At 40.4% G+C, this 14,596-nt stretch overlaps 1 protein-coding gene across 1 annotated transcript in view; it reads right to left on the reverse strand.

Moving 5' to 3' along the window:
* The window catches only part of SYNE2 (spectrin repeat containing nuclear envelope protein 2), a 159,234-nt gene that overhangs the window by 102,968 nt on the left and 41,670 nt on the right, over positions 1–14,596 (reverse strand). Inside the window, exons 33-46 of the mRNA XM_058025942.1 lie at positions 14,045–14,146; positions 12,667–12,867; positions 11,581–11,746; positions 10,759–10,871; positions 9,793–9,995; positions 9,257–9,376; positions 8,862–9,150; positions 8,344–8,513; positions 6,684–6,990; positions 5,832–5,993; positions 4,484–4,843; positions 3,849–3,983; positions 2,753–2,914; positions 1,586–1,732 (exon numbers count right to left, since the gene is read on the reverse strand). Coding sequence (XP_057881925.1) covers positions 1,586–1,732; positions 2,753–2,914; positions 3,849–3,983; positions 4,484–4,843; positions 5,832–5,993; positions 6,684–6,990; positions 8,344–8,513; positions 8,862–9,150; positions 9,257–9,376; positions 9,793–9,995; positions 10,759–10,871; positions 11,581–11,746; positions 12,667–12,867; positions 14,045–14,146 — 2,637 coding nt within the window. The remainder of the gene's footprint in view (positions 1–1,585; positions 1,733–2,752; positions 2,915–3,848; positions 3,984–4,483; positions 4,844–5,831; positions 5,994–6,683; positions 6,991–8,343; positions 8,514–8,861; positions 9,151–9,256; positions 9,377–9,792; positions 9,996–10,758; positions 10,872–11,580; positions 11,747–12,666; positions 12,868–14,044; positions 14,147–14,596) is intronic.

Raw genomic sequence — 14,596 nt, forward strand, 5'->3', positions numbered from 1 at the left:
AACCATAACAGTTGTATCAATTCAGACATAAGATCTAATCTCAAGACACTTTGGAGTGCCATAGAACTGAAGTAAGCATTAAAACTCAGCTAAGCTATCACACAGAAAGGAGAAAATCCACTTCACCAGATTGAAATATCAACACATCAAAAGACACAGAGAAGTGTCCTGACTTTTAGAAAAACCTTGCTGTGTACTTGTTTTGCTTGTTTGTGTGAAGTTCTCATTGCACACTGCCTCCATGGATACAGCCAGGGGAGGCTGCACTCAAATTCTGTATCCAGTTTCAGGCCCCTCACTGCATGAAAGACCTTGAGGTGCTGGAGTGTGTCCAGAGAAGGGCAGTGGAACTGGGGAAGGGTCTGGAGCACAAGTCTGGGGTTGTTTAGCCTGGAGGAGAGGAGGCTCAGAGGAGACCTTATCACTCTTTACAACTCCCTGACAGGAGGGTGTAACTGAGTGGGGTTGGTCTCTGCTCCCAGGTAACAAGTGACAGGAAAGGGAGAAACGGCCTCAAGCTGTGCCAGTGGAGGTTTAGACTGGATTTTAGGAAAGATTCCTTCACTGAAAGGGTGGTCAGGCACTGGAACAGGCTGCCCAGGGCAGTGGTGGGTCTCCATCCTTGGATTTAAAAGAGATGTCCCTGTGGCACTTGGGGACATGGTTTAGTGGTGAGCTTGGTGCTGGGTTAATGGTTGGACTTGATGGTCTTTGAAGCCTTTTTCTACCTAAATGATTCAATGATGATTGCACTGGTCCTTAAATGCTTTTCAGTAGTACCCAGCATGACCTCCATAATTTCCCCAGGAACTGCGGTTACTCTAACAGTCTGTAGTTTACTGGATCTTCCCTCACACCCTTTTTGTAAATCTAAATAACAATGCCAGCTTCCAGTCAGCAGGGACTTCTTCAAAGTCCCAAGAACCTTGGGAGATTTTTCAGGTGTGCAAGTCCCAGGCAAGACCTGCCCATGGACAGGTCAGCTGTGGAGCTGCCTACAGATTCACCAGGAAGATTAGATTTAGCCCTACCTTCAAATTAAGAATGTGGTGTCCAACAGTCACAGGGCACTTGTGATGTAACTCCTTTACTCTTAAAGAAGAGTAGACTTAGTAAAGTCATTCAGTAATGTAACTTGTCATTAATTCAACTTGAATCCCTTCTCCTTTCTCCACTTTATTTCATTTATTTTCTTTTGCTGGATCACTCTTGGGTTTCAGTTCTCTGATTTGTCTTCCTTATAATGGCAAAGCTATCATAGCTGACTGTAATAACATGGAATGAAGGTTGTGCTGCTTAACAGATTGAAGAGAAACTCTAAATATCGTGAAGACTGATTATGATGGCTCTAAAAACTAGAGTGAACTCTCTTTTGAACAGAGCCACAGAAAATTATGATGTGGCAAGCACTTTGGATGAAGCTCAAAACTATCACAGACATAAATAAGATCTATATGCAATGGTCTTGATTTTGATGTGAGTAATTGTCTCTTCTTTTAAAACAACTTCAGCTGAAGGCCAGGTGGGAACAAAAATTGAACAACTGGCACATTTGGATCACTTGAAATAACAGGCTGTGGGTTACCTCGTGTGCAGGAGCTGGGGGATTCAATCCCAGACCATCCTTCTCAGCTGCTGCAGATTCCAGGACTTGACCCTTCTGGCACAGCTTCTCTTGAACCTGCCCCTCATTTTCTCTATATGATTGATTCTCAACATCACCAGGTTCCTCCTTTTGGTGTAAGAAAAACAAAAGCAACCAGTAATCAAAAAGCTCTAATCAAACCTGCCAAGTAGTAATTACAGTGCTTGAGATGAGAAAGTTATGAAGCCCATAATTATAGGTAGATGAGGAAAACCATAATTACACCTCATAATTTACTGTGAGCAAGGTTATTGCAAAGGAAACCACTTATAAGAAGCAGTGCTGTAATTTTGTTATAAATTTTTAGAATAAATTGCCAAATGTTCTGACCTACACTGTTCATATTTCATTATTCTAAGCAGGGACCTTGAATTATATGCTCCTGGACACAGTCTTGAATGCATTTTTTAAAGGTTTAGCTTTTTCCTGAGGAGTTGTACTGTAGACAGAGAGCGTCTGTTTAGAAACTCAGGCAGGATAGTCCTGTGGGTAACCTGGAGATTTGCTGGATGGAGGTTTCAGAATTTGCTAAAACTGAAATTCTGAGAAGAGTCTGGCTCTATAACACTTCCCCTCTTCAGGGAAGGGATGACAGCAACAACACCCCTGTCAGCCTTTTCATCTCCAACAGGAACTTGGCCTCTTCCCACTCATTCTGGCTCCAACTCCTAAACACTGCTCTGGGTGTCAAAATTCCCCTTGTACCAGGGTGCACCAACAGGGCACAGCATCTCAAATGCAGCCTCACACATGCAAAGTAAATATGTAAATAAGAAATCTGGAAAGCAAGTCAAGCACAACAACAGTATTCAAGCAAAATGGTCACCAGATTTCATAATACATCCAGGTGACCTGGAATGCAATATCCTTTGGAATGATCCTCAGACAACCACTAAAGAAAAAAACCTCCCTCTACACTAATTTTGAATGTACAGGAATGAATTAAGTGAGTTACCATATACTAAGTATCACATCAGACTGAAGCAGCTCAGTGTAAACTTGAGGCTTTTCTCACTCATTTCTTAGTAGTATCACCCCCACAGCAACTGAACTGGATACAAACACCCCCAAATTCAACCCCTCTGGTGTAATCTCATGTCCAGTTACCTGTGCTGGATGGGCTTCTCTCCCAGATTCATCACCTTCAATACCAACACCATCCTGAGGTCTTTCCATTTCTGCCTCACCACCAAGATCTGCACTGTCCAGAACATCCTCTTGGAACCTGTCAGCTCTGTCCATATCTGGGTTCTCCTTATCAGCCTCCTCCTGATTTGAGAAATGCAAAATGTTTACAACCAGTGAAAGTCACAGTACAAAATTTGCTAAGAAACTTCCCACTCCACACTCTGTCTACTCTATCTTCAGTTTAGATTAATGAATGAAGGAAAATGCTGAGGTAACCCAAACCCAGAGAGCTGGAAGCCCCTGCTTAGCACAGTTTGCCATCCCAAAGTGGGATCTCACCCACTCTGATAGAGTCTCAGAAGAGGGTAAACAGTAGCAACTGCTCACAGGATTTTTAATACAGTTCTAGAAGTTAGAACTGTATTAGACACATTTGGTAACTATTGAGCTTGCACCTTCCCCAGAAATCCCAATATGGACAGTTCCCACTGTGATATTTTGGTGGACATCTCTCCATGGTCAGGTTAATGAGGGAGTACTCCAAATCATTCCCTTAGCTTCGCACACATTTACATTTTTACAAGTTCATTTACAGTGTCAATGTCCTGAGGTCCCATAAAAATCAGCAGTTCCAGGTTAGTGACCTCTCATTACCTGCAGTGATGAAACCTATTTAATTCCTCATTCCTGGGAGTGTCCAAAGCCAGGCTGGATGGGGCTTTGAGCAACCTGGTCTAGTGGAAGGTGTCCCTGCCCATGGCAGGGTGTTGGAACTAGATGAACTTGAGCACCCTTTCCAACCCAAACTGTTTTTTGATGGATTTTATGAAATCACAGGTAGATTCTACATCATGGACAAAGTGAGTCCAAGCCCTGGGGGTTTGCAGAGACCATCACTTGGATTTCCTGCACTCTTCACATGAGCAAGGCTGAGGGGATGATTTGGAGAAAATATAATTTATGATTCCTTTCATCAGATAAGGAAAACATGCCTTCATAAGCCAAGAAATTTTAAGGGATTACATACCTATTTCACACATACACAGACTTATATTAAAATACATTTGTCAGGTACCTGAACAGCCTGCCCCAATCTGTCCTTGCTGTGATGGATATTCTGTAATAGGCTTTCTGACACTACACTGATTTCCTCCAAAACTGGAGCATTCTGCCTCTCTTTCTCAGACATATTTCCATTTACATCTTGACCCTAAGAGAAGTGATAGAAAAGAAAATCTGTTTGTTTTACCATAAACATTGTATTTTAACATTGAATCTCTGAATGGTAAAAATGATTCTCTCTGAAAACAAACAGGACAAACACTGTGCTGCAGTTCTAAACAAGTCTCTCTAGTTTAAGAGAAGCTCTCAAAGCTCTTAGGCAGAGAGGCTCATCTGCAATTTTCCCATCTCTTTAACTTCTCTTCGTGTCCTGTCTGAGGATACCTGCTCTATTAAGTGGCAAGAAAAAGTGGCATGCATTTAAATGGAATTGTATTTAAAAGCTAAACTGGTGTTTTAAATATCTTATTGGCTTGTTACAGACTTGCCATAAAAAGTTATGAGAGTTCCTTCCACTTCTTTGATTTATACACTTGTATTTACAGGAGGCTTAACTTCAGTGGAATTAAGGGTACAATACACAGACGACATTTGAGATGTCTCTTTAGCCAGTTTTCCATTGTTGTTACTGTCAACAAATAAACTCACATCACTCAATTCCAAAGGCTCCTTCAGCTCCACTGCTGTGGGGGTCTCCTCTGCAGAGATTTGAGTATCAGAAGTGATCTGTATCTCTCTCTTCAGCATTGTATCTGCCTTATCTTCCTTTTCGATTTCATTACCAAACTCATCTTTTAACTCAAGGGCTTCACTGGAAATGTTTTCCTTCTTTTGCTCGACATTTTCAAGTCTTTCTTCCAATCTTTCTTTGTGTTCACTCTGAAGTGTTTCCATCTCATCCTCAATAAACTCCTGTTCTGGTGAAGAGGTGTTTTGTTTAACAGTTTCTGCTAAAACCAAACTTTTCTTTGCTGTGTCTTCACTTCGGCTAAGAGGTCCCTGTTGTTCCTTTGAACATGAAGAAAACATTTTATTTGAAAAGTATCTTCACTCAATAGACCTAATGTTAAGATCTAAACTCAACCTCTAAAATCATAAATACTTGTTTTGAACAACAAACCATGTTGAAAGGTACATGCAGACCTATTTGCTGCAGGAAGCCAATTACCAAACCAATAATTTCATCAGCCATTTTTATGCACAGAGAACACCTGAAGCTAAAAGCATTATGGTAATAAAATAATCCCATAGCACACATGATGCTCCAAGTTCTGAACAGGTAATTCCCCCCTCACCTCCTCTACCTTTTTCCTTCTTAGAGATATAGCAAGTTCTGAAGGACAGGGAATTGCAATGATCCATATCTGAGCCATGATTTCAGCTTACAGCAGCTCTCTGTGCTCACAGCTACAAGACTGATTTCCACTCTGCCAAAGAGCAGAAGAATGTCTATTTATGCATGAAGAACACTTCTTAAAAATGAACTTGGCTCACTGACTTTTTTCAAAAATTTTTTCACACTGGCTAAATGAAAGACAATACCAAATTTAATAATCTCATTCCTCATTATGCCCCAAGAGAAAAAAACCAAAAATCCTAACCAACCAGACTGAATAATCCTGTGTGCTTGAGCTAGGACAATTCCTCATGAACCTTCAGTTTAGCCAATAGTAAAGGTCTCCCTCCAGTTCATGGAAAGTGGTTTGAGTCCTACAATTATCTCAATAAAGGAGCACTACATACTTTTTATTTTAGAAAGGTTTTATAGCTTTTTAGTTTGATACCATGAGTAGTTCTCTTTTACAGATGCGATGGGCTCCATAACGCAGGAACTGCAACATACCTGTGATTTCAACTGATTTTGCTCAGCTGATGGTTCTTCCATTGCTGGACCATCCTGTGATTTCAACTGATTTTGCTCAGCTGATGGTTCTTCCATTGCTGGACCATCCTGTGATTTCAACTGATTTTGCTCAGCTGATGGTTCTTCCATTGCTGGACCATCCTGTGATTTAAACTGATTTTGCTCAGCTGATGGTTCTTCCATTGCTGGACCATCACACTCAGAAAGCTTCTCAGAGGCAGTTTTCAGCTCAGTGCTCAGGTCTGTTGGCATATCCTGAACCTGCTGGTGCTCCTGAACAGGGCTTTGCAATGTCTGCATGATGGTCAAGAAACAAGGAGTTTCTAGGATTAGTGTACCATTATCACAAACAGTCATCCACAGACTGTTACAGCTTTTCCAGGACTCACCAGCACAACAAATTTGCTTTTTTCCCATAGAATATCTGGCTAACCACAGGTTAAACACAAAACCATTTTGGTTTCTTCCCAGCACATCATGAACTCCATCGTGAACAAAATTTTAATGAATAGCAGGAAACAGAAGGGTTGGCATTTCATAGAAATGTACTTGTAAAAAGGGATGCTTTCTCTTTAAATGGATGAAACATTAGAGACAGAATGCCACACAGGGTACAAATGAAATTTGCACCACCTTGGGTGAAACCAAGAACAAGCAAGATGCTGGAAGATAATCCTTCACATGTTTTCCAAATTCATCCTTCCCAAAGGAAGAAAAGTTACTGTGGCTTGAAGAATGTAAGAGCAAATGTTTCATATTACAGCTATCCAAATCTGTTTATACAGGTACAAAATGTTCTTCACATTTACTTTGGTCTCATTTGTTTCAGTATTTATCCCTGAGAGAAAGAGAGAGATATTCCCTGCCTTTTTTCAGAGGAATTTCCTCCACTCCCAGCTTTACCCAAAACCTTCCCACCTGAATTACACAGCTGAACAGTGAGAACTGCAACCAACAGGAAAGGAAAGAGAGTGAGGTCCCCACCTGGAGCTGGCTGAGCAGATTTTCATGTTGGTGCTTTAATTCTGACCATTCTGCCTCTGTGAAGCAGGGATCAACAGTGTGGCCCTGTAGATTCTCCTGGCTTTTCAATTTGCTAAACTGGGAAGTCAAGGCTTCTGTTTTCTGCAGGAGCTCAGCATAGTTTGCCAGCTGAGCTTGCTTCTCCTCCAAACCAGGCTGAAGGGCAAAAATCTCCTGTTGCTGTTTCTCCAGCTCCATTAGAGCCTGTTTCAGATCTTCTTTGCTTTGCTCATATTGCTCTCTGTTGCACTGAAGTTGCTCTTGAGGGCTAAGAAAAAAATGCTGTGTTTAATAGTGTCAAAAAAAACCAAATGTATTGATTACCTAGGAAATGTCAAAGTGTGAACAAGTCAACCATTAGAAGGAACTTGAGTGTACTGAACACTTTTCCCCCCAGATTTTAAATTACTGATCAGACTGGAATTTTCAAGGTGATGAAAAACACTGAAGTTATTACAGATGAACTAGACTTCAATGCAGGACAAACTACTAACCCTCTTAAACCTTAACCTATAAACCCACAGTTTCTAGAATCTGAGATGTGATACGCATGCTCTGTACTCTTTTGCTTTTCAATGCAGAAATTCTGTTTAAAAAATTACAATATGGTTATGAATCTGCTTTCCTTGACTTCCCTTGACAGCCTCCTGAAAGGGAATGTTCTGAAAAAGAAACTCATCACATTTAGTTGGGCGGGGGAGTGCTTTAGAGATACAGAAAACAAAACCAGCACACACAATATGGGGTATGAGAGTACAATCCAGTGATTAGTTGCCTGACCTTTACATTGGATTTCTCTTTGTGTGCTTTATAAGCATGCCTGCTGATCTGCTGCAGGTGAACAGGTTGCATTTGTCCACAGGAAGTATGCAATGAGACAGAAGTAACATTTGTATGTTCACATTTAGTGATGGAGCTCAGATACCTTCCAGATGGAACTTAAATGCCAACATTGGAAAATATGATCCCACACAAACAAATCCAAACAAACAGTCTGGATATAATTCTGTAAAGTACAGCAGGATAATTGAGGACAAAAACAAAGCTCCATTGTTTTGGGTTCTGCCCCTCAAGACTCATATTTTTTGGCAAATAAACAAAGCACAGCCTCACATACGTGAGGTGCTCTTGCATCAAGTTCCCCGTTCCAGCTCCTCACTGCTGTTCTTCCTGTGCATCTGCTGTTCACAAGGCTGATCCTGCAAGGTCCTGAGCATCTCTTCAGGCATGCAGAGCACCTCCTCTCCTGTCTTTAAGTGAGAAAGCTCTGCATTCTGCTCTGCATTCTGCTGTGCTGCACCCAACACAGCCACAACGCTCCATCTTCCTGAGCACCTCTTGTGCTGGCTTTACTGAGAGCTCAGTAATAACAAGAGGACACAGAAGATTCTCTGGCTATTCATGGCCACACCAGAAAGTATCTCTGGCTATTCCCCACCTGATCATTCAGGCCAAACTGTGACCAGCCCCTCCACAACTCTGCAGAAATACAACTGTTTGTGTGGGTACCTTGTTCTGCCCGCAAAGAACAGAAAGTAAATTGAATGGATGCAGGAAGAAGAGAAAAAAATCTACATAAAAGTAAGTGATCTCCACTGCCTCTTGGCAAATTCCACATTACCTGCTGTATTCAGTGGCCAGCTGACAGAGGTTTTCCCACTTTTTCTGGAGCTCAGAAACAGTCTGCTGAACCTCTGGCTTCTTATTTTTCTCATTTCTCAATAAAGTGTCTCCTAGAGCCACCATGCTCTGTATTTTGGCCTCACCTTCCTCTCTGAGACTTGTGATTTCCTGTATTAAACAAAAAGCAGAAGCAGTGCATATACAATCATTTTTGGTTACAAAATAAAAGGTATTACCATTTTTTTTTCATACTTTTCACACTGCTGTTTAAGTCTTCTTCTAATATATTAGATAGGCAACACATAAACAGATAGATCATCTAATTTTCAAAGTCTGGGACAATTAAGCTGACTTATTAATTATTCTCTACAAAGAAGATTCATATTGTGCTGACAAATAAAAAAAAAATGCTCAAATGACAAAACTACAGGCCATGAGCAGTGGCAGTACCTTTCAGGGGGTACTGACTCATCAAGCATTAGCTTGAGGTGAAAAGGAATATATTTAACACAATACCTTTATCTGATTAATCCTTTCATCTGATGACAACTCACTTCCTTGTGAACTCATTTTATTAAGAGCCTCCTCAAGCTTTTTGATCCAGCAAGAAACGTCCTGGGCAAGGTCTTCAAAATTCTGTCCTTCCACTGGAAGTCTCTCAGCATTCCCTGCCATTTCACTGACACGTGCTATCAGTGCATGGTACCTGCTGGTAAGGCTACTGGCTTCTGAAAGGGTTTCATATTCTGTCAGCCCAGCCTCCTCCAAGGAATTTGACAGCTCAGCCAGGGAGTCAAATGGTTTCCTGAAAAATAAAAATAAAATAATTAATCAACATCCATTTGGTGTAACAACATAGAACAATCTTGTTTAGAAGACAGTTCTTAGAAAGTGACCAAAAAACCCAATACCTATGCATTAATAGTGTTTTATAGATATCTTCAAGTTCTGTATCATCTTTATTGATCTCTTTCACTTTTTCCTCCTGAGCAGAGAGCCATTCTTTCAAGGCCATGCTGCTTTCTTCAAGGCTAAAGGAGGTACAAATAGAGACTCAGGTCAAAACAAGAGGCATCATATGGCTAAAACCTGCTGGCAGCAGGATTTTGCTGAAAAAAATAACAGAAATATGTTATTAAAATAAAATTAAAATAACATAAAATATGTTATTTAAAAAAACCCAGAAATATGTCTGATCAAGCAATATTTTAAACATAAGACTAATTTTAACTATCACTGTTCATGACAATGAAATTGTCCATAGTTTCCATACAGGTCTGCTATGAAATTGAAAAAACAACCCACATGGAACTTACAACAAAACATTTGATTCAAATACCATCTCTTGTAAAAAGAAGGGTTGCTTGCCATTCCCTATGGCTGTTTAATAATGAATCATCTGACACCCCTTGTGATTAAAATGTCAGGCACAAGATTAGCTCCCTACCTGCTGAGCTGCTGGAGAGAGGCACCAAGCTCCTGTTCCCTTTTCTGACATTTGGAGATCAACCTCTGCAGCTCTGCCTCCTGATCCCTCACACGACTGCTGAGGTGGTTAATGCTGCCTTTGGGCAAGTAAGGCTTCACTTTGTTCAGTAAAGCTTTAACCTCTGGGATGTCTCTATCTCTGCCCTCAGATGTCAGGAAGTGCTGAAAAAGAACACAAACACAAGATCCATTTGTCAGATTTGCTGTAGTGTAATAGATATTTATGTTACAAGAGCTTTCCAGCTCCTGTTATCTCCACCAGTATTTTTTTTTCCCAGCAATTTCAGTTCCTGAAAAAGAATTTATGTTAATTCCCAGTTTGCTGACTATTGCACATGTAAATGGAAAAGCTGCTGTTTGTAAAATAAGGAAAAAGTGGAACTGAAGACTCGTTTTCTCTACAGTACTGGTACACACAGAAACAGGCAAGCAGCATCCCAATGTAGCACTGACATCACTCTATCTCCTTCTGCTGCTTAACTGTGATTGCTTCTTGCAGATGTTGTGGCTTTTCCATCTGTTTTCTGCTCATTCTGTCTGATTTGGAGAGAAAATCTTGCTACAACAAATTAAATGCAAATTTTTTCCACATTTGAGTCCATTGGGGGTCAGAATTTCATGCTACTCTCTACATATTTGATTTTCTGCAGCCTTGCACACTGAGGTACTTGGTCAAGGTCCACTGATTTTCATCAACTACTATCCTGCCTCTCACTTGCCCAAGTTGTCTGAATCTAAACATTTCAATTAAGTTTTATTTTCACTGCCCTTATTTTCCTAATGCTTTAAGTAACATGAGATGTTCCTCCAGCCTCCAGCTATAAAACCACCGCCGGTGAATTCAGTCCCAAGAACAGCCTTGAGGGTGGAAAGAGCAACTGCCAGAACAATCAGCTTTAGAAATTACAATATTTTAATACTTTACTTTTAGCCTCTGTAGTCTTTCTTCCAGTATGGCTTTTGTTTCTGAGGGCTCAAAGCAGTCCTTCAGAGACAGCTGAGTGCTGCTGAACCAGTCATTAAAATTCTTGCACTGACCTGAAAAAAAAAGGAACATTCCAATTTTTTTCATTAATTGCATTCTGTAAAAGAAAATCCTGTTTAACATGAAGATTTCAGACAATTTACAATTACATTTATCAGTGCTACTGTCAAAGGTTGCTTTTTACTACAGAACATGTGACTGAAAATGCTGCAGCTCTTATTTTTCTTAGCTAACATTAGCTAACACACACAGCAGTTTGGGTAAACAAGACCTGGAATAGCCTAGTGGAAACTTTTCTCATTTCCACACAGATTAATACTATTTAAAAAACATTTGAAGACATGAGATTATCTTTGGGCCAGATTTCCCACCTGCATAATCCTCTGTCTGCTTAAAGCAAAGAGTAATAACACTGTTTATTCTTGTAAATAATTTTAGATAAAAAACAACTGGAAAAAATTAAACCATTGGATTTCTGTATTTTTAAATTAAATACTCTGACATTTGTTCCTGAATTATGTTTTACACTTCTTTTATCTAATTTTTTTAATGTAAAAATAAGAAACCAAATACTTTGATTCAGTCTGAGTGGCTTTCTGGGATCAAAATCGATTTTTCTGCAAATCTTTATCTTGCTCAGAACCCTGAAGGAGTTTGGGATATCAAAGCAGTTTCAGACACCTAATCAATTAATTGCACAACCTTTAAGTCATTGTGGTGGTCAAACCTGTAAAGGTAAATAATTAAAATGTGTTCACTCACGATTCAAAACACCCATGAAGTGATCTTGAAGCACATGTTTCTTGCTATTGAATAAATCAGTGACACATTTAAGCTGCTTATTTAATTCATCCACATCAGGACAATCTGTCTCTTCCTGGAGTAATGCCACAAGGTGCTCCTGCTGCAGAATTTTCTGGTGTATCTCCTAAGGTTAAAAAAAAAAACAAACAACAAAGCAGAAGAAGTTTTAAAAAGTAAGTTTTGAAGGCCAAACAGAAGTTCACTGTACAGAGCTGCTTTAGTACAAACTAGAGTTTTGCAAAAGAGTTTAGCACTTCCTGTGTGTCAAAACAATTTCTTAAATTATATTGGCATTAGCAAGGCCATCAGTAGGTAGGTATAAGCACTAAACTCTCCTTGAGCAGTGTGTGTACACCTGTATGCACAAATAACCCCACAGAATAGAGATGTGAATAGTGCCATTGTATGTTTCAGAGCATATAATGCCATAGGCATCATTCCACCCCCTAAATTCCTTATTCTGTCTGTAAAAAGCCTGTGGGCTGACAGATAGCTTAGAGGGAGCTAGAGAATTAATTAAAAACTGTCTTTCCTCCATGGCTGTGATTTCACTGCCCCAAACACTAGAGGTCTGACACCCACAATGCGCATAATCCACTCACTGCTCCACAGGAGGTTTAAATCTTGCCAGCCTAAGCCTCCAAGCTCAAGTTTCAGCAAATATTAGGCTGAAATTGTCTGCTGGGAGCTCCCCTTGCAGCCAGGCTCAGGTGGCACAAAGGCATCCTCTGTATTACCCAGTTTTGGAGAACAGACAATCCAAACAGGCACTACTGCCTGAACATATCCTGGGTGGCAATATTGCTGTTGTGCCTGGGATTAACCATTTCCAACAGCTGCAAGGGTTAAATATATCTGAGAATTCCAGGAAAAATAGGCTTTTCTTCCATGTTTCTGGCAGCTTAAGGAAATATTCAAGCCAGGCTCTTCACTTGAGTTATTCCAGCAGTCTACAATTTACACAGGATGAACACTTATGAACACTTGACCAAGAAAGAAATTATGAACAAATGTATAAAATATACACAATCTGTGGCATGCTACCTCTAGTTTAGTAAAGATCTCTAAGGTGTCTGAAGGAGATAAAGCTTTGAGGAGTGATTCAGTCATTCCAATCTGTGTCTTGGCCAGATCAAGGTCTCCTTTCAGCTCTGCTGTATTCACAGTGAGTTCACTGGTTCCCCTCTTGGCTGACAAGAGCTCTTTTATTAGCTCCATTTTCTGCACAACAGATGATCTGATGACCTTAAAATTGGAAATAAACATACATCAATTATACTGGATTGATTTCTCAGAACATTACAAAAATCTATGATAGACATAAAAAGAAATTAAGCGGTCTGAAGTCCAGATGTTTCAATTACATTTTGTTTTGACTTGTTTCCCTCCCACTCCAGAAACTGAAAAACATTAAAGTATTGCTTTTCTGAGGAGGAGTGATCTCAGCTCATCTTTATTAGTAGTTTTACTGGTGCTGTTCTATTTTATTTATCAATCTCTCCAGTGCCTACTCTGAGCTTCAGCTGCAGTGATTCCACTGGGGGAAATTCCCCACAAAAACCCAAAAAAAGGCCAGCAGAGAGGCTGGGAGCTCTGTCTTTGGACTATTCACTAAAGAGAAACAGGTCTGGACCTCATCTTTGACTTGCACGAGGCAACAGCAGGGTGGGACCACGGGGCAACCCCACCCCAGGGACTCGGGGTGCTCTCAAGGAGCACAGCACGCACTGCACAAGGTTGCTGAGTCCTTCCCTAAGCTCCTTAGATCACTTCACCCAGTGAAACTCCCCAGGGTTCACTGCCTGCTGAGGATAAATACAGAAATAGCTCAACAGGGTCAAGCTCAAGGTGCATCTGACAGACACTGTGAGAGGGTGATTATAGAACTGCTACAGGATCAAACTAACACGGTCTTAAAAAACAATTTATTCTTTGCTGTGTGAAATTAACACAGAAAGATGAAGATTTCCTTGTGATACTCCAAAAGAAAACACCACTCTGTGAGAAACTCCACATTACCAAGCTACACTGTCCAGGCAAAGGTAGAGTTTAAAATGGACAGTCAGTAAAGCTGAGTTCCTGGGATCCCAAAGGGTGATGAGGTCCATTGTGCCCTGGTGTTGACCACCAGCTAAACACCAGATATTACTGATATCAGCCTCTTTGGGCAGGGCCAAGGGCCTAAAAAGGCTCAGAAGTGAGCAAGACCTTTGTGTTTAAAATGACAGGTTTGGTTCTACCAACCTTTAGCAGGCTGAGAGATGCGACAAATGAAATACCACTGCCCACTGGCAACAAAATGCCTACAACTCTCCTTGAGCAGATATAAGTAAAACCAGTAACTGACTGCAGCAAAGGCAGTACTAGCAGCAGGGCTATAGTAAGGAGGACTGGTGTATCAGCTGTAAAAGCTCCTCTGTACCTGTAGCTCCAATGGAGGTTCATTACTATTCAGAAGCTCTTCTATCTCAGCCACCGTGTTGTCGAATTTCTGGAGTTTCTGCTCTTGGGCCCGTAAGCATGCCTAAAGGTGGAAAAAACACATTGGTAACTGTGCTTCCCTCCAATAGAAAATGATATTAAAATATTCTGATTGTGCATTTTGGTATATAGAGGTGACACCATTTGTTCATTTCCCAAATTTCATTTTTGCAATTAAGCATATCTTGTATTCGAGTCAGAAACACCCTGTTTCTCAGGCAAAGAAGCTGATAATGCAAATTTAGCATATATTTAAGAATCTTAATTATTTTGCTTCAAGTAAATTTGCAGGAAAATAATTTTAATTTTGCATTTATGTCTTGCTGCTTCTACTAAAAGGGATATTTTCAGATGCCATAGATTTCAAGTCAAGAACGGGCATCCTGATGGCACGTGCTTTAGTATGGAAGTGATAAAATACAACACAGGCTGTAAGCACTTTTTAAATGTAAATCCTTTGCATATGAAAAGACCTCCACTCATTTGAATGTAC

The sequence above is a fragment of the Melospiza georgiana genome, chromosome 6 (assembly GCF_028018845.1).
Source record: "Melospiza georgiana isolate bMelGeo1 chromosome 6, bMelGeo1.pri, whole genome shotgun sequence".
Taxonomy (NCBI): domain Eukaryota; kingdom Metazoa; phylum Chordata; class Aves; order Passeriformes; family Passerellidae; genus Melospiza; species Melospiza georgiana.